Here is a 22,025-nt window from a genome sequence, read left to right as displayed (position 1 = left end):
CACATCCTCCCTGAGCACACTGCCGCACTCTAGTTCTCCCAGGCTTGCGGCACCAAACAGCTAGGTAGCGCTGCAAGCCTGGGAGGCAGGAGAAGTGGAGCAGCGACAGCACGCTCAGGGAGGAACTACTTTAAAAAAAAATTGGGAGCACCGCTTTTTGGTGCCCCCAAACCTTGGCACCCTAGGCAACTGCCTAGTTCGCCTGAATAGTAGCACCGGCCCTGGTCCTAAGTAATAAAAGATGGAGGCTTCAGGGATCATGGTACTTTAAACAGAAATTCAGCAGGAAATTTCGACTTCGTAACTGCTGATTTAACAGATGATAGTGTTGCTGTCTCAGTGTAAATGAGGCAAAGCATTTACAATCCAGTACCTTCTGTCCACTAACTCACTTTATCTGGCATAAATGGGGTGGGAGGGAATTAAAAAAGTTAACAAAACATAAAATGTTAGGTTAAAATAGCCCATTATAAATCGTGTCCAGGAGGTTTTACCTGCAGGTGCATAGGGAATAAGACAATTCACTTGCTTCATTACACTCTGATTTTTTTTTATTTTTTTTTTTAAGTATCAAGATTTTTAAGAATTCTCTTAAACAGTGATTAAAGTAGTGCTTTTCTCTTCTCGCAATAAATCTAGGCAGTGAGGTGCAGTATCTATGGTCGCCCAGGTGCCTGTTATGTTGACATGCCAGGAGACTTTGTAAATCTACAGGTGAACAAGAGCTCTGTCAAGTGAGTGCAAGTTACTTGCATGGATGATGTTGTTAGATATGGAGATTTTCTTATGTGATCTTTTAATCCATTGGTCATTGCCTTTAGCAAAAAAATCTGTTTTGAAGTAATAGTTCTTTTTTCTTTTTAAGGAAAGGTTGCACAACCTACCACAGGGGCTTGAACACATTGAAATTATATTACTTGCAGTCCAGCCTGTGGAGGTAGTATTCTATTATGTCATGCAGGGGTGAATTTATAAGAAGTAAAATATTATGACAGTATTATTATGCCATTATGTAAAGCAGTGGTACATTCTCACCTAGAATACTAGGAATATATAGGAGAAAGAGATGAGTTCAATGATAGGCGATGAATTACTAGGAGACATTGAAAAATATTACCGTATATGCTTGTTCATTAGCCCGTTCCTTTATAAGCCGACCCCTCAAAATGGATAGGTAAAAATAGCAAAAACTGTATGACCCTTTCATAAGCTGACTCTATATTTCAGGGGTTGGAAAACTTTGGCTCCCAGCCCGTCGGGCTAAGCCGTTGGCGGGTCAGGACGTTTTGTTTACTTGGAGCGTCTGCAGGCATGGAGCCCCTCAGCTCCCTGTGGCCATGGTTCACCATTCCCAGCCAATGGGAGCTGTGGGAAGTGACGAACAATGAACCGCGGCCACAGGGAGCTAAAGGGTCCATGCCTGCAGACGCTCCGGGTTACCAAAACGACAATGTATTAGATATTCAATTCAGTGATTCCATAGATTTTAAAATCATCAAAATTTGGTGTAGACCTGTTTATAATCCGACCCCACTCTTTGATGCGTCACATTTTTACCAAAAATATTCAGCTTATGAACAAGTATGTGATTATGGGGACTGTTTACATTAGGGAGGAGGAAAGCACTTAAGCATGTACTTAGCCCCATTCTTGTTCAGGAAAGCACTTAAATACATGTTGAAGTCCCATTGACTTAATGGGGGTGGCATCTGAATGGCAGGTATTGTGTTAATTGAGGCACTCCTGTGATATAAGTGCTAGGTTTTGCAGGCTTATATGGGGACGTGGTAGAACCTGCAATTACAAAGGTGGTAGAGAAGGTTTCTGTTGCATTCCTCCTCTCCCGCTGCCCTCTACAGGACAATTGCAGAAATCTTGAACCTTTGGCAGATTTCTCAAGAAAATATCATTTCTTTTATGAAAAGCAGTAGGGAGGAAACTAGAGTGGGCAGCCTTTGCAGCTGTTTTATTGCTATCATGAGTCTAAAAGAGGGTTTATGCAGAGAGGTAGCTTCCCACATATGAGAGGGAGGAAAGGAAAGCTTCAGAATGCAAGGCTTTGCCAAGACACATGATATGATTTAAAATTACTATGTATGTGTTAATAGAAATATGCATAAGTTATTAGTTCACAGTGTAACGCACATATAAAATAAGATGATATTAAAATTAAGAGTTTTATTTTTGCACCATGCTAAATATTTTGCTTCTTCTATGGAGTGGCTTGTTCTTAGAAAAATTTGGTTTGAATATGATGACCAATTTAAATTTTGTTTTTTAAAATAAATTTGCTGTTCTGACAAATACCATGGACTGTTAAATTATTAAATACAAACTCTGTTGTTTTACAGTGAGTGACTGATTTTACCTTTTGAGAATTGCTTGCTCTGCATTGCATTTCCTTGAAGATGCTAGCCTATCTGTCTTCCAGATATGTTAAGTGCTGTTTGCCACCCCCTGTCTGCACAGCTGAGCACTCTGCTGTATCTGAAGCAGCATCTATCCTTGCACATTCCAGACAGCCTCTCCTAATCATTGGCAAAGGTAACATGATTTGATGTAGCTTTGAACTTTTCCAGGTGTTGGAAAGAATAGTGACACAAGTAATTATCTTCTTAAATTTAAAACATCTTTTTTTCTTTTCGCTGTTTATAAAATAGCATCTTTAAACTTGGAACTAAAATCTGTTTTACTACTGGAATAATTGTTTCCCTCCATCTTGAACGTATACTGGCTTGCTCTAGATTTTCCCTTTATTTTTTCATCTAGAGTAAGTCAGGTCAATACAATACACTGAATATATATGGAAAACAAATGGGTAAATATTATCCTGAGCTTAAAGCCTGTTCCATTCAAAACTTAAACAAACCCTGTTTGGCACACTGTAAAAGTGTCTTCTCTGACGTATACCTGTCTAATACTCTTGCATTCTACTGTGAGAATCATAACACCGAACCAAAGTGATCTTTATTATTTGATTTGTACTCACTGAATGTGCCAGACTACCAGACCTAGATCGTGAAGCCTACTCTGTAACCATACTACAGCTGCTGCCGCCATTGCTATATTACAAACTTTCCACTACACTGTGCCAGTGCACTTCACCTCTAGATCAGAAATGGTCCCTCTATGGATCAGAGGGTAGTTCAGACTCCGTGCCCATTCAGTCATTTTGCCTCTCTTCTAAGTGGTCAGCAGTCCTGATGCTTTTTGTGATGAAGACACATGTCCAGCAGGAACTGAACTGAAACCACCAATTTATTTAATAAAGGCCACTGAATTGCTAGCCAGTTACTAGAGAGCTGGCTGAATATGAACAGGTGAATGAGAGATGAAAGGCTCTGATATCGGAGAAATAGGCTCTATATTCTCTCATAAAGAGAAATTGAAGAAAATTGGATTGTTTACTCATAGAATGAAGACATATATGTGACATGATAATAGTATATAAAATAGTGAATTGTATAGAGAAGGTGAATTAGGAGCATCTCTTCTCCCTAGCCTGTAACACAAGACCAAAGGCACATTCAATGAAATTGAATAGTGGGACATTTGAAACTGATGTAAGGAAATACTTTTTTCCACATAATGCATAATTAGATTGCAGAACTCGTTGCCACAGGATGTTGCTGAAGCCAAAAATACAGCAAAATTCAAAGAGAAATTGGACATTTGTCTGGATAACACGCATAACCGGAGTTGTTGTAGTTTAATGCTAGCAAAAAATTTGCCAAGGATATAAAACCTCATTCTTCAGGTTTTAAGCCAATGACCTTCCTTGGGGTCAAATTATCCCACATCTGCTTATTATGGGATTTCTTGCACCTTCCTCTGAAGCATCTGATGATCACCTTTGTCAGAAACAAGGTATTAGGCTAGATGGACCACAAATCTGATCCACTAGCACAATTTTTATGTTCTTCCTACCAATCACCAGTCCTCTAAAATTGGACTTGTTTTCTAGTAATCAGGGTCTTGCAGATGACTAAATAATCAGAGAGCTTTTGTTTGCATGTCCATTCAAGTGCTTAGGAGATGGTCAGTGACTAAAATCCAAGAGAAACCCTAAAGTCACTTATCAAAATATCTTAATTGCAGTGCTTTCTATTGTGTATGCTAAATATCTAGAACCTTATTTCCAAGCTTCAGTCATTGGGAGCCCTCATAATTCCTGTTAGGTAAAGGTGTCTTTTTAACTGCTTCAGTGTAAAGCATGACACACAAATTACTATGTTACCCACAAAAACACAAAGTTAAAAGGCCAGTACTAAGGTTGCAGAGTCAAGTACTTAAAAGAAATGCCAGAATTAAGATTGCCTGTGCATCCTTAATTCAGGCCCCTTGTGTGTATGCATTACAGTTGTTAATTACATACTTTTTTTTTTAAACATTCATTCAGTGCACAGGACGGGCCTGGGAATGAATCAGGGTTCTGTAGTGAAGAAGGCCGTTATCTGTAGGACCCTTGCCTCTTTTGTTGCAAAAGCTGGAAGGTGTGTGGTGAATGAGGCAGGGGATTGCGGGAAGAAAATGGAGGGTCTCATAATTAAGGCAGTTGAATGCTACCCTGGGGAGCTGGATTCTATCTCTGCCTCTTCCACAGAGTTCCTATATGATCCTATGCAAGTCATTTAAAGAGAACTTTTCACAGATGGTCAATAATTGTGCCTGACTTGAGATTCTGAAATCTGATTTGATAAGTACTGAGCAATTACAGCTGCAGTCAATGGGAGCTGTGTTTTGAATGTATGAATCATAGACTATTAGGGTTGGAAGGGACCTCAGGAGGTCATCTAGTCCAACCCCCTGCTCCAAGCAGGACCAATCCCCAGATTTTTACCCCAGTTCCCTTAATGGCCCCCTCAGGGATTGAACTCACAACCCTGGGTTTAGTAGGCCAATGCTCAAACCCCTGAGCTATCCCTCCCCCCAATATATGTATATACTCTGTACAATATATGTATATACTCTGAAAAAATGAAGTCCCCAGTGCTACAAAGCGGGCACCCAAAATTAGTGGATACTGTTGACTTTAAATGTCTGTGATCTCAGATACTAGTCTTTAAAATGAGAATAAAATCTTCATCTCACTGTGAAAATAGTGTTTGTGAAACACTCAGATACTGTAATAACAAGCATCATAGAAAAACCCATTGGGAAAGTAATTTGTTTTCAGAGCCTGGCTTGAATAATGTACAGTTAATAAGGACTAGGGCCACACATTGAATAGTGAGGAGAAAATAAAGGAGTGCATTAAGTGAGCACCATCAATTTTGTGCACTGACTGAGATCGGTGCGGTGGGAAAAAATAGTTTGTGATCGTGTAGTTAAATACTTCATCGTAATACATATGCGTTGGGGTGCTGAATTAAGGCTGTACAGGCAACATTAATTCTGGCATTGCCTAACTTTCCAGTGCTTGACCTTGCAGCTGTAATGTTCTTTTAACATAGTTTTTGTGTATGTAATTTCCTAAGTATTTAAAAAAAACAAATTGAAAAACAGAAATTCCATCGTGATATCCTGTTGACGTGCGCCTGGTTCATAAGCAGGGTAAGAACCTTTTAGATCCACCGCACAGACCTCTGCCATTTGAGCTAATGGAATAACTATAGCAGTAGTAGATTATCATCCTCTGTGTGGACCAGATGAGACACACAATTTGCAGTGGATTTCACAGATGCTTGTTGGCAGCAGAGGAGTGATGAGACTCGTGAATCTTAGGTTCCATTCCAGGCTCTGGAGAGGAGTGTGCTCTAGTAGGCACAGACTCTTCTACTTATACACCCCAAGTTTTTGACCCCTTCTGCCCCATTCCCTGCAATGTGACTGTGTCCCAATCCTATCTCTTCCCCATGCCAAATTTCCAGTCCCTGATCCAAAGCACTAGAACTTCTCAGAGAAAAGATTGTTTTGCCAATGGTGTAAAATTCTGGCAATGTATTTTTCCCCAGCCTCTTTCTCAGAAACAGCTAAACCATTTTGGTGGAAATTTTTCTGAACGCATTCTGCCTGTGGCAGAAACCTGCCATGAAAAGGCTCAGCCAAACAGTTAAAAGTTTGGCAAGTTACAGGCAACTGAAAGCAGGGTCTTATAATGGGAAGTGTCAGGCAGCCTTAATAATAGGCAGTGCTACCAGCCCATCTATATAATACGTTTGTTTGGATTAACTGAAGAGTATATGTATCCTATATGTTCAGAGATCACATTGTTCTCCTGTTTTAGAGAAACATTTAAGCATATATGTAACTTTAAGCACACGAGTATTTCTAAGTCAGTGGGACTATTCACTCACATACTTGAAGTTAAGCCCTTACTTAAGCACCTTGTTTAAATGGGGCTATGAAAAGGCATAATTATAGATCACATGAAACCATTCTTTGTACTTTGTTTCCTATAGGAGCTGCTTATTCACGTGCTGAAAACAGCATCAGAAAGTTGGTAGACCAGTGTGGGCTACCATTTCTGCCTACCCCAATGGGGAAAGGAGTTGTTCCTGACAACCATCCAAACTGTGTAGCTGCAGCCAGATCCAGGTCAGTATAAACCAAGGCTTTGCTTCCAATCCTATCTTCTGGGAAACTAGTAGGAACATACCATTAAAGATGCATCAAATTGCAACATGTTACAAATACTGTGGAAGACCTAATGCAAAAAGCAAAAAAAGTTTGTTTTCACATTTCATGCCATTTTATGGCAGTGGATAAAGCCAATAGTTTTACACAGCTGATGTCAAATACTGCTTAGAACTGAGTCCAGGGTGAAAGCATGGGAGTCACTAGAAATTTTTGGCAAGAGCTAAGCTGAATTCTTTTGAGTTACGTTTTGTTGTATAAATATTAAGCCTATATCAGACAATATAGTAGTTTATAGCACAGAATGAAGTATGTAAACAAAGTTAAATTACATGTAGCGGAAAACTACTGGCATATTCAGTATGCTGACCTTTAAGGCTATAAAGTGGTACATAAAATGGAGTATCACAATTCAAATTTTACTTTATGCAGCCTCCCTTTTATAGCATTTGTAGTACATTCCAGTTTAATTAAACTACCGTATCTGTAAAACCTTTAATTGGATCAAAGAGACCTATATTGAAGATTGTGTTTTTAAAAAAATAATTGTAGTCACTGACAAATTAATGTGAACTTACTTATAGAGCACTTGCAGGTATGTGTGTACGGTGGTCTTACTTTGCAGTTGAAACTCCTATATACTTAAACGAAGTTGTGTGTTGAGCAAATATCTTCATCATTGTGGAGTATGTTATTAATAAATCTGAGAATTTAAAACTACACCTGAGGTACTTTGCTCAGCATCTGAGCCAAACTGGGCATACGCACCAGAGGCCTTAATTAAAGTTACATGGTCAACCTTCATTCTGGTATTTTCTAACTTTTGAGAGCTTGATTTTGCAACCTCAACGTTCTTCTGAAGTAGGGTTTTTGTTCATTTGTTTTTTGTTTTGTTTTTTGCTCTAATAATTACTTCCACAAAATGAACACTGTTTTAGAAAGACCTTAGTACTTTATTTGGAAATTCAGAAAATCTTCTGCTTATATAAACCAAGAGACAGCTGTCTGTATAAAAGATTTTTTAGCTTGCTGAGCTAAACAAATACCAACAGGAGGGAAGCAATATGTGGTGTTGTATTCTCCTAAATGATAGGGGTGCTGTGCTATCTGGAACTATTACCATTTTTGAAAAGCAATTAAATACAGTAACTCCTCACTTAAAGTCGTCCCAGTTAAATTTGTTTCATTGTTACGTTGCTGAAAGTTGCACAATGTTCCCTTATAATGTTGTTTGGCAGCCACCTGCTTTGTCCACTGCTTGCAGAAAGAGCGGCCCACTGGAGCTAGCTGGTGGGGGCTTGGAACCTGGGTGGCCTGGCAGCCCCTATAAGCTCCCCGCTCCCATGAATTCCCTGTGCAGCAGCCACCCAGGAGGCTATCACTTGCTGGCAGTTCAACTGTCCCTCGCCCCACTGCCATGTGCTTTCCTGCCCTCTGTCTTGGAGCTGCTTCCTGGAGCCTCCTGCTTGTTGTGTGGAGGTGGGGAAGAGGGGGGCTAGTGTCAGGGTGTTCCCCCTCCCCCCTGCTATTGCCCTCCACTTACGCCATCTCCATAGAGCGGGGGGGGGGCGTAACAGGGCTCGGGATGTCAGGAGCTTACTAGCAGCACTTGCTGTCTCAACTTGTTGATCTACTTAAAAGACAATCTACTTAAAGTGGGGTCAGCATACTTAAAGGGGCAATGCGCATCTTTCTCTCTCACACACAGGGTGTGTGTCTCTGTCTGCCATGCTGTCTCCCCTCCCTCCATTTGTACTGCCTTGTAGAGTGTGAGGATACATTAACAACAATGTTAACCCTTGAGGGCTCAGCCGAGTGCTGGTTCATCATTTAGCAGGAAGGCATTTCCTGGGAAATATCCCACCCTCTGACTTCACCACCTCAACCAAGCTTCACAGTCCTCATTGCTATGTACAGTATTAAATTATTTGTTTAAAACTTATACTCTCTGTGTGTGTGTGTGTGTGTGTGTGTGTATGGGGGGGGTGAGAATCACCAGAAAAAAGACAAAATATATGTATCTACACACACACACTGTCTTTTGTCGGGTGAAAAAAATTTCCCGGCAATCTAACACCCCCCCTTCCCCTCCCCCGCCTCATTTACATTAATTCTTATGGAGAAATTGGATTTTCTTAACATCATGTCCCTTAAAGTCACATTTTTCAGGAACATAACTACAATGTTAAGCAAGGAGTTAATGCATAAAAATATTTACATTTCATGTTTTTCTCTTGTTTTCCATTATTAGGGCATTGCAGCATGCTGATGTAATAATATTGTTTGGTGCCAGGTTGAACTGGATTTTGCACTTTGGACTTCCACCAAGATTTCGACTAGATGTAATGATTATCCAGGTAATCTAGGAAAATAATTTGAACAGCACATTCTGTAGGTTAGCTCTCTCTGTAATAGCCTGCTCTTTCATGTGTAATCTGTCATATTGACAGTGCAGTACAATGCATGTGGTCACTGTAGTTCTCCAAAATAATTACTTGTATTTGTTTTTAATTCCCTTGATATTTTCAAAATCAATATAATGTTATTCCGAGCATATAGGACTTGATGCTGCTCCCATTGAATTAATGGCAAAGCTCCTATTCAGTGCAGAAGCACAGGGGTTAGGCCCATAATGTACACGTACCATGTACAGGACTACAGTTTCCTTGATCAGAACCAAAGAGTTTTGAAATTGTGGAATTGTTCATCATAATGGACGCCTCTCTCAATAGGATCCTTTAAAAGCATTGTCTTGTATTTACAGTCAAAGCAAACAAGATCTTGCTGCTCACTGTCAGAGCCTGACCACTTGGGAACAATGAGAGTAGTGGAGGAAAGGCTACTTAACAAATGAATACTTCTGGCAAGCTGTCTGTGTTAGGAAGGGTAGGACATAAAACACAATTTTACTCCTCCCCCATTTCAAAATATTATAAACCATGTGTCCAAGGGCAACAATCAGTTTTGCTCTCTGATTAGCTGGCTTTCAGTAGTCTGAAACATAATTAGTCTCGTCTGGTCTCCAAAGGTGTCTAGCTTGTGCTCTTCACGGTAGTACTAACAAAGTTTTATATATAGTACTGTGTGTCGGAGGTATAACAGAAGCAGAAAGTCGGTGCCAAGGGTACAGATGAACATCTGAAAATGGGAATGTTCAGTAGGTTTTTACTTGGAGTAAATCATCTCCTGAATAGCACTTCCTCTAATCTTTACTGGAAATTACTCTTAGAGCCAAAGTGAGGACTAATGAGGTTGTTAGAAAATACTCTTCTATTTTACAGTGTAAGGAATATTTTTAAGTCAATAAGACTAATTGATTCAGTGTTCTTTTGTCTAAAAACTATTTTTTTAAAAATAGGTTGATATTTGTGCAGAAGAGCTGGGGAATAATGTGAGACCTGCGGCAAATTTATTAGGTGACATAAATGCCGTGACTGAGCAGGTAGTGTACTGCAAGGTGTCTATAACCTCCTCTGACTTGTAGAAAGAGAGTTAATTTTTAAAAAAATAGTCCTAGGAAAAGCATTTTTTATGCAGTATATTTATGCTTGCATCCAGTATCTAATCCAAAATTAAAATTTAAAAGTAGATGTAGTATTGTGCTGGGATCTTGGTGTATGATTTAGATCAGAGATCTCAAACTCAAATCACCCCGAGGGCCACATGAGCACTAGAACACTTTGGCTCAAGGGCCGCATCACTGACCCCTTTTCATATGAAGGTACAAAAGCCCTGCCCCCACCCCCATTCCACCCCTTCCATGAGGCCCTGCCTCACCTCTTCCTGCCCCATTCCAACCCCTTTCCCAAATCCCAGCCCCGCCTCTTCTCCACCTCTTCCCCTGAGCACATGGCTCCCCGCTCCTCCCACCTTCCTCCTGGAAAGCACTTAGCGCCGCCAAACAGTGTTTGGTGGCGGGAAGCACCTGGAGGTAGGCAGAGAAGCGGGGATGCAATGTGCTTGGGGGCGGGGGGGTGGCGTGTGAGGGGAGCTTGGCGGCTGCAGGAAATAACTCCCGGGGGGCAGGAGGGGCACAGGGAGCTTGGCGGGCCACAGCAAATAACTCCGCGGGCTGTGTGTTTTGAGACCCCTGATTTTAGATTTTCTGGAAGAAATTATTCTGAGGTTTGTGTTTTGAAAGAGGATAAATCGTGTGTCTGTGTGTTTTTATTTTAGCTTTTAGAACAACTTGTTCTAATGGAATGGAAACATCCTTCTTACTCAGAGTGGTGGAAGGGTTTAAGAGAGAAAATGAAGAGCAATGAAGAAAGATCCAAGGTAATACTATGGCTCAGTAAAAGTGACTTTTGATCCTTTTTCTGGACACAGTATCAATCATATATTCCTGAAATTATTGTAGTTAAGTCTCCCTACTAATCAGAACTTTCAAGTTGCTAAATTCTGAATGATATCAGAATGTTTCAGAAGATTCCTGTAGACTTACTGTGTTCAGATTTATCTACTATATGGACAGACTGGGCTTAAGAGCTAATTGTAATCCAAACCCCATAGAAGTCATTGGGCTCTAGATCAGGACCATAGTGCCAGAAGGAAGCCCTTGGGTAGAAGATGATATGGTAACAGACTTGATTTGCAACTGATGTGGTGTTACTCTTAGCATATGACAGCTCAGTTTTGCTGAGGTAGATCCTTTATTTTTATTTTATTTTATGGATGTGCCAGTTATGGTGACAATGTGTCACTTGCTTTTAATGTACATCATTAAGGTCCCAATCTTACAAATACTTATGGATGTCCTTAAATTTCTGCATATGAATTGGACTGTTCATACCTGGAAGTTTAAGCCCATATGTGTCTGCAGGATTGGAGCCTAAATTAGATTCCTTTCAGTAGACAGCACAAACCGGAGCTGTTCCTGAACCACCCCAGCACACAAATGACACAGCTCATCTGCTGTTAGAAATAGTCCAACATTTTTACTCTGTGTTTGAACAGCACCTAGCATGATGTGATTCTAGCCCATGAGGGGGTGCGTGGCAATACAGATAATAAATAGTTGAACAAACTGATGTGCCTTGCTCGTTGCTCTGAACGTCAATAAACTGTTGACGATGGCACACCAGCAGAGGGAGCAGGTTGCACACCTGCGGGAACCTCTGCTGAAAACTGCCTGTCTTCAGAATTACAAAGGTACTGTCAGCGAAAGTGACTCTGCTGATCTCAGCCACTGGGAGGGAGTCTAGTTCTGTAGCCCTTACTCAGGAGAATAGTCCCTGACTTCAGTGGTAATATTCACACATGGCAAAGCACGTTGCCCTTATGCTGAGCAGTACGTATGGAAATGATTTATAGTCTCTTATTTTTTTTAAAGGCATTGGCATTACAAAAGTCCCTGCCTATGAATTATTATACAGTATTCCATCATGTCAGAGAACTGTTACCCAGGGACTGCATTCTGGTTAGCGAGGGAGCTAATACTATGGACATTGGACGCACTATGCTTCCAAACTATCTTCCTCGCCACAGGTAAAGTATTTTCTTTGTTGCTGTGATGCAACAATTATGTGCATATGTTTCTACACAGTTGGGTTATAGGTTACTGATGCTGTGTCTTTTAAATAAAAAAGTTATTTAAGTAAAGTAAATATATAATGTGTCTTTGGGTTTGTTCTTGTTAAGGCAAGTTATTTTTTTCCTTTTTGGTCAAACCCTGTCATTGATTTTTATACTGAATGCACGTTGATTTGTGTGGGACTTCAGCACATAGTACAATGGTAATAAAAGGCCATATTTCAAGCAGGTAAAAGTTATTTAGCAGAGATCTCAGTTCTTTTTGGGATGGGAGTATATTATTGAGTCCCATACTTAGTGTGTGAATCTGTGCCTAAAAATGTTACGATTTATTTACAATTTTTAAAATAAATAGGCTGGGGTCCTATTCTGCAAGCAGATTCACACACACAAAGTGCTGAAATGCAGAATCCCCTTAAAATCAATGGGAGCTACACGTGTACAGCACCTTTGGAAAGCAGGCCATATATTGGGCTTCTGCATAGCAATTCAGATGCCTGAATGTAGACATACAAATTCTGAAGTTCTGATTTGTGACTTTTTATTAAAGCCAGCTATTACAGAATGACTGTAAATTAGAGCTAGTCTGTATTGATTAGATTGTATGAGAGAGAACTGGACAATCTTTGCTGAGGTGACCCTTCAGATCTGACTGTGGAGTCTAGAACCTCCTTCTGAAAACAGGTTCATTTGTGACATATAATGCTAACAACATTTTGAGATTAAATAAAGTTAATTTAAAATTAACTGTGGGAATGAAATATATAATTTTTTAGAAGGCTGGCACGGTGACTATTACACTTTTTTTCCTTGCCCATAGCTTTGTGCACATAAGAGGGCAAATTAGAAAAGTTAGGCCTACAGTAGTGCATTTTTTTATGTATTCTGCATTTGCCTAGATGAAATGGTCTTTATTTAATTACAGCTTGCAATTTGATTTCAAAAGTTGAACCTGAAGACTAGAATTTGAATAGCATTATTTGCCTGAAAGTGGCTTCTAGTTGGATTTCCAGGGAGTTAAATGTAGAAAAGATTTCATGTAGCCTATTTGACCTTTGGGATGCAAGACTCAATAGAACAACTATTTTACTACCACTTGAAACATCTGATTACATATTAATTAGATGTCTTGAAATGTAGTACAATGTAGACTGAAAGCAATCAGGAATACAGTACATTGTAATTGGTAGTATATAAGCATCTCTTATTCCAGTCAACTCATTTTTTAAAAGTTCTATTTATATGTGTGTTCATTAGAGTATTATGAAATCTTGATCAGATTCCCATATGAAAACCAAGCCTATTTAGACCCATGGTGTGTAATATAGCAATACATGTGTCAAATGCCTTTTTACTATCCAGATACTGTTTTATAAGTAGTTGGGTCATCTCAAAATTACTGCAAGCCAAGAACAAACTGTCATGGACAATTTGAGAACTATTTGCCTGGCTGTACAGGAAAAATAATGCAGTGAAGAAATAGGCAATAATTCTACTTTATCTGTAGACTGGATGCTGGTACATTTGGAACAATGGGAGTTGGGCTAGGTTTTGCTATTGCAGCTGCAATGGTGGCTAAAGATCAGACACCCGAGCAGCGAGTGATCTGTGTAGAAGGAGACAGTGCTTTTGGATTTTCTGGCATGGAAGTGGAAACTATTTGCAGGTAAAGTTTTTTTTGATCAAGTAAACCATCTTAATTTATTATCCCTGACAGACTATCCAGATCAGGGAAACCGACTATACACAAAGTGCAATTAAATGCACAAAGAAAACGAACTGAAAAAATACAGAAAAATAATGTTGTCCTACTAATATTAGGTGCTATTTGCTTCCTCTTGTGGAAGGAAGGGAAAGAACTTATTTTCTCCCTGTGACATGAGAGATCAGCCTAGGTATTTGAGAAATATAGCCACTAGGATTGTCTGGGCTGCGATCAAGATATTTGAATGGAAGCCTCAGTGACTGAATATTAACTCTTTAGAGCAAGTTATTTCCCAGCACCCGCATCTCTCTGCAGGGAAATAGGGCAAAAGCCCTCGCAGGAAAGCAAAGGCAGAGGAGGTAGACAGACAGCGGGATGAGCAAAGATGGGGCTGAGAGAAGAAGGACATGGCAAAGCCATGGCTTCCACCAATATGAACTCTGTACTAAGCTACCATTATCATGCTAACTCAGAGATTTACAGATTCTAGTTTCCAGGTAACTAATAAAGATCCAAAGGGTGCCTGGTGTAGGCTGCAGATACTGAATGAAAAGCATTGCACCCCAAATGGAGTGAGGTGACTAAGTCTCTCACAGAAGTGTGGCTCATCTGGACTCACCACAAAGAGCCATGGGGAGAGAGAGAGGGATTGTTGGAGCCTGATAGGCCAGTTCGTGAGTCATGGCCCCGTGAAACTGTGGATCCTTGGGTCCAGCAAGCTAAAGGGGTCACTCCCAGGAGACTGGTTAGAGGCCAGACTGTAGACCAGACCCTGTGAATTTGTGTCACGTGTAACAATAGTAGGTATAAGAACTTTAATACAGAAGTAGAGTGGCCCTTTAGCGCGTCACAGAAAGATGCAATTCTTTAGAATTTCTCCCACAATCATTTTTTTTTTTATTTATGAATGGTTGCAGGTATAACTTACCAGTTGTAATTATCATAGTAAACAACAATGGGATATACCGTGGTTTGGATGCAGATTCCTGGAAGGAGATGTTAAAATCTGGAGAACCAACTGTGTGGTGAGTACCTCTAACCTATGTGCTTTTAATTAACTGAGAAGCGACCAAGAGGGTCTTTTTATTCATGGCTAGTATTTTCTGTTCTAGACTAGAAGCTGAAGTGAAAAGCTTTGTGATCTCAGATCAGTAACTAAGTGGCAACAAATATACTTTTACATTATCACCATGCCCAGTTACACACAACTAAATTCAGAGGAACTGAATTACATTTCCCACCAGCACTGGAGAAACTTAGCGGGCCAGCATAATGACCATCTAGTCATTTAAAAGTACTAAAATTGGCATAATCCTATTTGGTCATTCTTACAATTTTAACTCTGCTATGAACCATAAACCTCCTTTGCTTCTTTCAGTGCCCCCCCTGTTTGTCTCCTGCCAAATTCTCACTATGAGCAGATTATGTCAGCATTTGGGGGTAAAGGATACTTTGTAAAAACACCAGAGGAACTGCAAAATGCCCTGAAAGCAAGCCTGGTAGAGAAGCAAGTGCCTTCCCTTATCAATGTAATGATCAACCCACAAGCTGACAGAAAGCAGCAGGTATGTGTTTTTTCATTTTTCTCAGGCTCTGATGGACAGACCCCCTGTGTCTTCCTGAAGCTCTGTTGGGACATGTGGGGAGGGTGCTGGTCTGCAGCGAGGATCTGTGGAGCTACAGGGATCCACTCATGCTCAGCTCTTTGCAGTATCAGGGCCTTTGACTTCACCATCTTCCTTCCTTACATTTTCCTAATGGGCCTTTTTTATTGATAATATTGTTAGGAGTGTTGTCACAGTATCAAAAATCATTCCTCTAATCTCCTACCAAAGAAATTGAGAATAAAATTATTTCCATAAGCAGTCTTATGCAGTTCCACAAGGGCAGGAATGTATGTTAGTAAATACATATTTGTATTCTACTACGCCTTCTATTTGTCTGTTTCATTTTTTGTTTTTTGCTTCCAGGATTTTCACTGGCTGACTCGTTCTAATATGTAACAAAAGATGCACTGTGTGATGATCCTAGCCAATACATCTGCTTCAGCCAAACCAATCATTTTCCAGGAGTGAAACAGCTAAAGCTATATTTATCATTATTTACATAAGATTGTAAAATCCTAGTTTGTGTTTCACTTTTAAAAAAAAGAAAATCACCTATACACTACTATAATAGCGGTAATCAACACAAGAGACCCCTAAAAGTACATCAGAGTGTCCATTCAAAGGAAATCTTCCTTTTATGGCTAGGAACCAGATCGTATGGAAACACTTGAATGATAAAATCATTCTTTTCTTTTTACTACAAATGTAACAGATCAGACTTGTCAATTAAATCCTTAGTCCTTGGGAGTCGGGGGGGAGGGCTGAGAGGGGAAAGGGAATGTAGGTTGTTTACATATGGAAAAAGATCTTTGCAATCATAGTCTGTCCTTTGTTGGGGTTGGTTTTTTCGCCTCTTGATCAACATGCTGCTTACTAGAGAGCTTTTTTTTTTTTTTTTTATAGACCCCAAGTCTCTTACTCTGGGTTGGATCCTCAGTGAGAGGTGCTGAATATCTTCACTCCCTATTCCCACAGTCCATTTGAGTTGGCAGTCCTCAGCACCTTTCAGGGTTGGTGCTCGGCCTCTACTCCAGCAAAATATCCACTAATTTCAATGGGAGTCTTGTCAGAAAAGGACTAAGCCCTTAATTTCTTGCACTGTATTTTTCTGTACAGAGATGCAGACTGTGAATTGGCAGCTTTGTATCCTGGAATCACTTTAGAAACTTCTAAAATGTATTTAAAAAATGCCAGATTTCACTGCAATACTGAATTTGTTTGTTTGGATTAATTTCTGCAGCCTGCTAACTCTAACCCACTTTGCTTGCAGAAAAAGAAAATCTTAAATTACTGCCTTGTCCACCTGTTCCCACACACACACCTATCACAATGAAATCAGGAGTGCATAAGAATTCAGAAATAAACATTCCACGATCAAGAGATTGCAAACCGTTAACATTGGGGCCAGTTGAAGGGACCCTTGCGCTTGGGGTTGGCTATGGGGGTCACCTAGGTTAAAACTGGGCCAGTGCCAGCTAGCTGAGAGGATGTACAGGCTATGGCTGGGTTTAGAGTTGGGCCTAGCTGAGGAGGGGCCTCTGGGATAGAGATGGGGCCAGTGCCAGGTGGCTGAGAGTTTTCCCCTGATTAGGGTTGGGATTATGTTTGTGGCTAGCTGAGAATGCCCAGAACTAATGTCAGGGTAGGAGCTGGCTGACTGGGCCCTGAAATCAAGGCAGGGTTAGGGTAGGAGCCATCTAAGGGAGACCTAGGCTAGGGTTGGGGCCACGAGCAACAGGCTGAACCGGCTCTCTGAGCTGTCATGGCTTCACAGAGGTCTGTGCTATGCCCCAGCCTTTAATCGGTCTCCTGGGAGTAACCCCTTACCAGTGTCTGACCCCAAGGGCCTGCACTTTTCCACAAAGACAGGCTACATGGCCTCAACAACTGCTGGACTGGGCCTTTGGGCTCCAGAACCCCTGTTTCTCATCATGAGCACCTACTGTAAGTCCAACTCGGGGCTGGTCTATGCTGAAAACTTACATCAGCATAGCTTCATCTCTCAGGATGAAAAATCCACACCTTGAGAGATGTAACTTAGCTATGCTGACCTAACCCTCCAGCGTCGACAGTGCTGGAATTCTTCCGTTGACCCAGTTACTGCTGCTCAATGAAGTGGATTAACTGCAGGAATGTGAGAACCACTCCTGCCATGGTAATGTCTACACTGAAGCGCTAAAGTGGCACAAATGCAACAGTGCTGCTGTAGCATTTTAAATGTAGACATACCCTTAGTTCAGACTTTTGCTGAGACTTTTTCTTCTTAAGGAGCAATGCAGAAAGTATTTGGGATGGATGCAGGACAGCCTTGTCAAAACAAAGTAGCATTTATTAGTCATCTGGAATGCCGCGTGGAAGAGTCCCTAGGTTAGTCTGGCTCAGGTCTGTTTCAGACAGAGTTTGTATTGGTGAGAGCCATGGCACAAGATGTCATGCTCTGCTGAGATCCAACTAATATCTCTAGCCTTGTATGTCCTTGCTCTTTTCACAGCAGAACTGTAAGAGTAGTCTGTTCACACCTGAACTTCCTTTGTTTCCAGCTGTGGTCTTTTCACTTTCCTTCCTTGCATAGTTAGGAGGAGCAGTAATAGCCCGATCCTTGGCTCTTCCATTATCGCTGCAGGATTTTCCATACATGTGCATAGATTCCAGAAGATTCTTGATAAGCTGTCTGGTTCTAATCCAGGGAACATTCATAACACAGACCCCTTCCTTGTATCAGGGAGGAAGTAAACTTTTCATGCCATATTGGATATGGATAAATAGTGCACAGATACAGACACACACATATAGTTCATAAAAATCTTTTTAAAAATTCCCACATTACTGTCAGCCCCAGATGAGGTTTGGGGCCAGCGCCCCCCGGTTAGATTTTGGGTCATAACTAGTCAGGGACCCAGGGTAAGGGCCAGGGCCAGCAAGAGACTTAGGACTAGGTTTGGGGCTGGCTGGGAGCCCTGAGCTAGGGTAGATTTGGGGTCTCCTAGGGCTGCCTTCTAGATAGGGGCCAGCAGGGGCCCCCGGGCAAGGGTGAGTGTTGGGGCTAGCTTAGGGTAAAGGTTGGGAATAGCCAGGGGCCCAGTATAAGTTTAGGATTGGGGCTCTCAGGGCCTGGGGTAGGGTTAGGGGTGGGAATGGCTGAGCATCTGGAGTTATTGATAGGATTGGAGTTGGCAGGGGCCCTTAGATAGGGTTTGGCGTACCTGGGCTAAGATGAGGGTAGAGGCTGGAATGGGAACCTGGTTAAGATGAGGGTTGGGGGTGGCTAGGGCACCCAGGTCAGGGATGGAGCTGGGCAGGGTCTCTTGGCTAGGATGAGGGTTAGGGCCAATTAGGGTAATGGCCATGATGGTGGAGCTCACTTCAGTAGCCAGTGTTTTTTCCCAAAGTCTTTAAGGACTCCCAAAAGGAGGTGATGTGTGGAATAGCCCATCCTCTCAGTATTTTGTCCACCAGTTAGAGCAAGTTTCCAGCACACTAGTTTTGGCTCACTAATTTCTGGTTCCACATTTCTCTTGTTTACCAGCATGATCTTAACACATGCCTTGAGCTGTGGCCATAGGCCTTTTTGTTTACACTAGTTGTCTCCCTATTGTACCTTTTCCCATCCACACTGGCTGTTCTAGATTATTGTGAACATCTTATGAACTTACATTGACTTTTTACATTCAAATTCACAATTAGAGTAAATTAGCAGTCACCAGGGGGCCTAAAGGTTGGGTTAGGTTTGGGGCTGGCTAGGGGCAAGGGTCAGAGTGGGGTCCCATGGTTAGGGACCTGGGTTGGGTTAGGTTAGGTTTGGTGCCTTCTGAGAGCATAGGTTGGGAATGGGGCCAGTGGGGGCCCAGGGCTGACATGGGACCCTAGACTAGGCTTAGTGTTATGGCTGGAGGCCCCAAGGTAGGATGACATTTGGAGCCGGCTGGGGTTAGGGATGTGGCTGACATGGGGACTGCATGCGAATGTTAGGGATGGGGTAACCAAGGGCCCCAGTTGAGGATGGGGCCAACAGATGGCCGAGGGTGAGGGCTGGGACTAGCCAAAGTTCTGGATACCATAAAAAATAAAGTTAGAACATAAGAGCGGCCATACTGGGTCAGACCAATGGTCAATCTAGCCCAGTGTCCTCTCTACAGACAGTGTTTGGTGCTAGATGGTTCAGCTACCAGCCCAAATTGCCCTGCCCCACTCTCCCTGGGGCTCGGGCTGTCTGCCCTACAACCGGGTCCGACCTGCTGCCTCCAATGCCTGGGGTCCTCTGGCTGCCATTAGTGAAATTTTTCTGGCGAACCCCCTGTAACGTTCTGCGAACCTCTAGTGGTTTGCAAACCCCACTTTGGGAACCACTAGTCTAGAAGATACAAATAACAAACAAACAAGCATGCACACAAGCTCTGACGTGCGTGTACATCTGAACATACTGATGAATTTCATGTCCACCACGTACACATTTCAAACTGTTAGCAGATAGTGGTTTAAAGATTTGACACACTAAAATGGGAAGAAAATGAAAATCTGTATCAAAATACGTTTCAGAACACAAGGAAGTATTCAAAAGTTTTTAAAAGAACAAGAACAGGAGAAAAGTATGAAGTTGAGTGTATGCACTGCAAATGGTGTGGCCCAGTTATTAAATGTAAATAGTGATTGGCTAATAGTTCTAAGTCTACAACGCTAAACTGTTGATTCAAATTAAAAGTTTTATTTGAGGATTAGAGAGTTTTCTTAAACTCAGAGGTGGCATTGTGTTTTGAATTCTGTTTTAGTTCTGCAGCAAGCCATATTGACGAATGGAATGTAAAGCATTAATGTACTGAATATTTGTCCCCCTTGTCTTTCCATCCACCAAAATAAGCCCCAATAGTTGCCCTCAAAAAATAATTGTTTTTATATTGATTTTCACCTGTTTTTGTTGTTGTGGTAATAAACACTGATAAATTCCTAGGAAAAATTAAATAAAATAAAAACTGAAAACGAAGGGCCGTACACATGGAGCAGATGTTTTCAGAGAACTGTCCATGATGACTCCAAGACCTTTCTTGAGTGGTAACAGCTAATTTAGATCCCATCATTTTGTGTGTACAGCTGGGATTATGTTTACCAATGTGCCTTACTTTGCATTTATCAATATTGAATTGCATCTTCCATTTTGTTGCCTAGTCACCCAGTTTTGTGAGATCCCTTTGCAGTCAAATCTGGACTTAACTATCTTTAGTAATTGTGTATCATCTGCAGACTTTGCCACGTCACCGTTTACCATCTGGTCCTGCTGACTTAGTACTGTTTAATTTATCAATTTGTTCCAAATTCTCCTCTACTGGCCTCCCAATGTGGGACAGTTCCTCATATTTGTCACCTAAAAAGAATGGCTCACTTATGGCAGTTTCCCCCTCGTTCTCTACAGTGAAAACCAATACAAAGAATTAATTTAGCTTCTCCACAACACCATTGTCTTCCTTGGGTGCCCCTGTAACACCTTGATCATCCAATGCCCCCACTGATTGTTTGGCAGTTGTGGAATAACCAGAGAGAGCAAATAAGCAACAGTACCATCTGATTCAAAAGAGTTTGAATCATATAGGTGACTGGTCCAGAAAATGGCCAAAATGGGAAATAAAATGGTAAATAGGCCAATCATCTAACCCTCTAACCAGGAAAGGGTTGTACAATTCATCACCCTCAGGAAGAGGAGGAACATGCATTTCTGCTACTTTTGTATTCTGCTTCCAGAGGGCTGTTAAGATTTGGCTTTCATTGTTCAACCTGGTCAGAAGATATAAAGTACCTGTGCTGGGGCCCAGTAATGCACAGTTCTGAGCACTCTTAAATCAGTCCAAGAAAACACATGCCGTAGTGTTTCTGCTCAATCATCATGGAGTGCTCAGCAACTTGCAGGGTTTAGTCCAGGGAGCAGCTATGCATATAGGCACCTTTGCTCCTGTTGGCATCCTCAGCTTGCTGGCTGCGTGGTGGTGGTGGTGTTTCATAACAGTCTGCTTTACTGTTTGTTGTAAAGGATTTTGTAAGCAAACTGTTTGCTGTATAAATGGTTGTGTGTGCAGAATACGTTGTTGGTCTAAGCTGTTAGACTCAGTTCAGGGCCTTGCAGGCTTGTTTCCATTTGGATGAAAATTGGAAGATAAAAGTCAGGTATGTTCTTGGCCTGATTGTGTTTAGGGAAAACCTACAGAAAAGCCGGTTTCCCTGAACACAGTAGAAACAAACAGCGGGCAGCTTCCTTGCACTGAAATCCGTAAGTCTGCCTCCAGCACACTCTATGCCCAAGAAGTTCTGTCCCTCTGCTTTCTCTTACAGTCACTGTAACTGGGCCAATAGCTTCCCCTCCTCCTCCTCCTCCTCATGGTCTGGGGTCACAATGAAGGTAGCCTGCCTCAGTTCCCCCTCTTGGAGTGTTCAAATAAAATTTCATCCAAGCCACCCTGTTCCAGTCACACAACTCCAATACACACAACTTTACAACAAATATCCTAGCGTCTGCATTCGCAATTAGGGAAACCCCACTTAACCCAATCAGGTTTAGTGCTGCTCTGGTCATATGGCCTTGTGCCTTGGTTCATAACCCCCAATGTCTGCAGCTGTTTTTA

General features: G+C 41.5%; 1 protein-coding gene across 6 annotated transcripts in view; it reads left to right on the top strand.

Moving 5' to 3' along the window:
- Positions 1–19,926, top strand: part of HACL1 (2-hydroxyacyl-CoA lyase 1) — a 38,212-nt gene extending 18,286 nt beyond the window's left edge. For 5 of the 6 annotated variants that reach the window (XM_030550884.1, XM_030550881.1, XM_030550880.1 and 2 more), the window contains 11 exons: positions 640–734; positions 2,432–2,544; positions 6,402–6,537; positions 8,828–8,933; positions 9,935–10,018; positions 10,753–10,854; positions 11,909–12,063; positions 13,616–13,774; positions 14,731–14,838; positions 15,192–15,378; positions 15,784–19,926. In XM_030550884.1, the coding sequence (XP_030406744.1) occupies positions 640–734; positions 2,432–2,544; positions 6,402–6,537; positions 8,828–8,933; positions 9,935–10,018; positions 10,753–10,854; positions 11,909–12,063; positions 13,616–13,774; positions 14,731–14,838; positions 15,192–15,378; positions 15,784–15,816 (1,278 nt within the window). In that variant the 3' untranslated portion in view covers positions 15,817–19,926. The remainder of the gene's footprint in view (positions 1–639; positions 735–2,431; positions 2,545–6,401; positions 6,538–8,827; positions 8,934–9,934; positions 10,019–10,752; positions 10,855–11,908; positions 12,064–13,615; positions 13,775–14,730; positions 14,839–15,191; positions 15,379–15,783) is intronic. The other variant, XM_030550882.1, reaches the window with a different exon arrangement.
- Positions 19,927–22,025: the final 2,099 nt, after the last annotated feature.

This window comes from Gopherus evgoodei, chromosome 2 (assembly GCF_007399415.2).
Source record: "Gopherus evgoodei ecotype Sinaloan lineage chromosome 2, rGopEvg1_v1.p, whole genome shotgun sequence".
Classification (NCBI taxonomy): Eukaryota; Metazoa; Chordata; order Testudines; family Testudinidae; genus Gopherus; species Gopherus evgoodei.
Note: the sequence above shows the minus strand (reverse complement) of the source record. Positions and strands in the feature narration are given on the sequence as shown.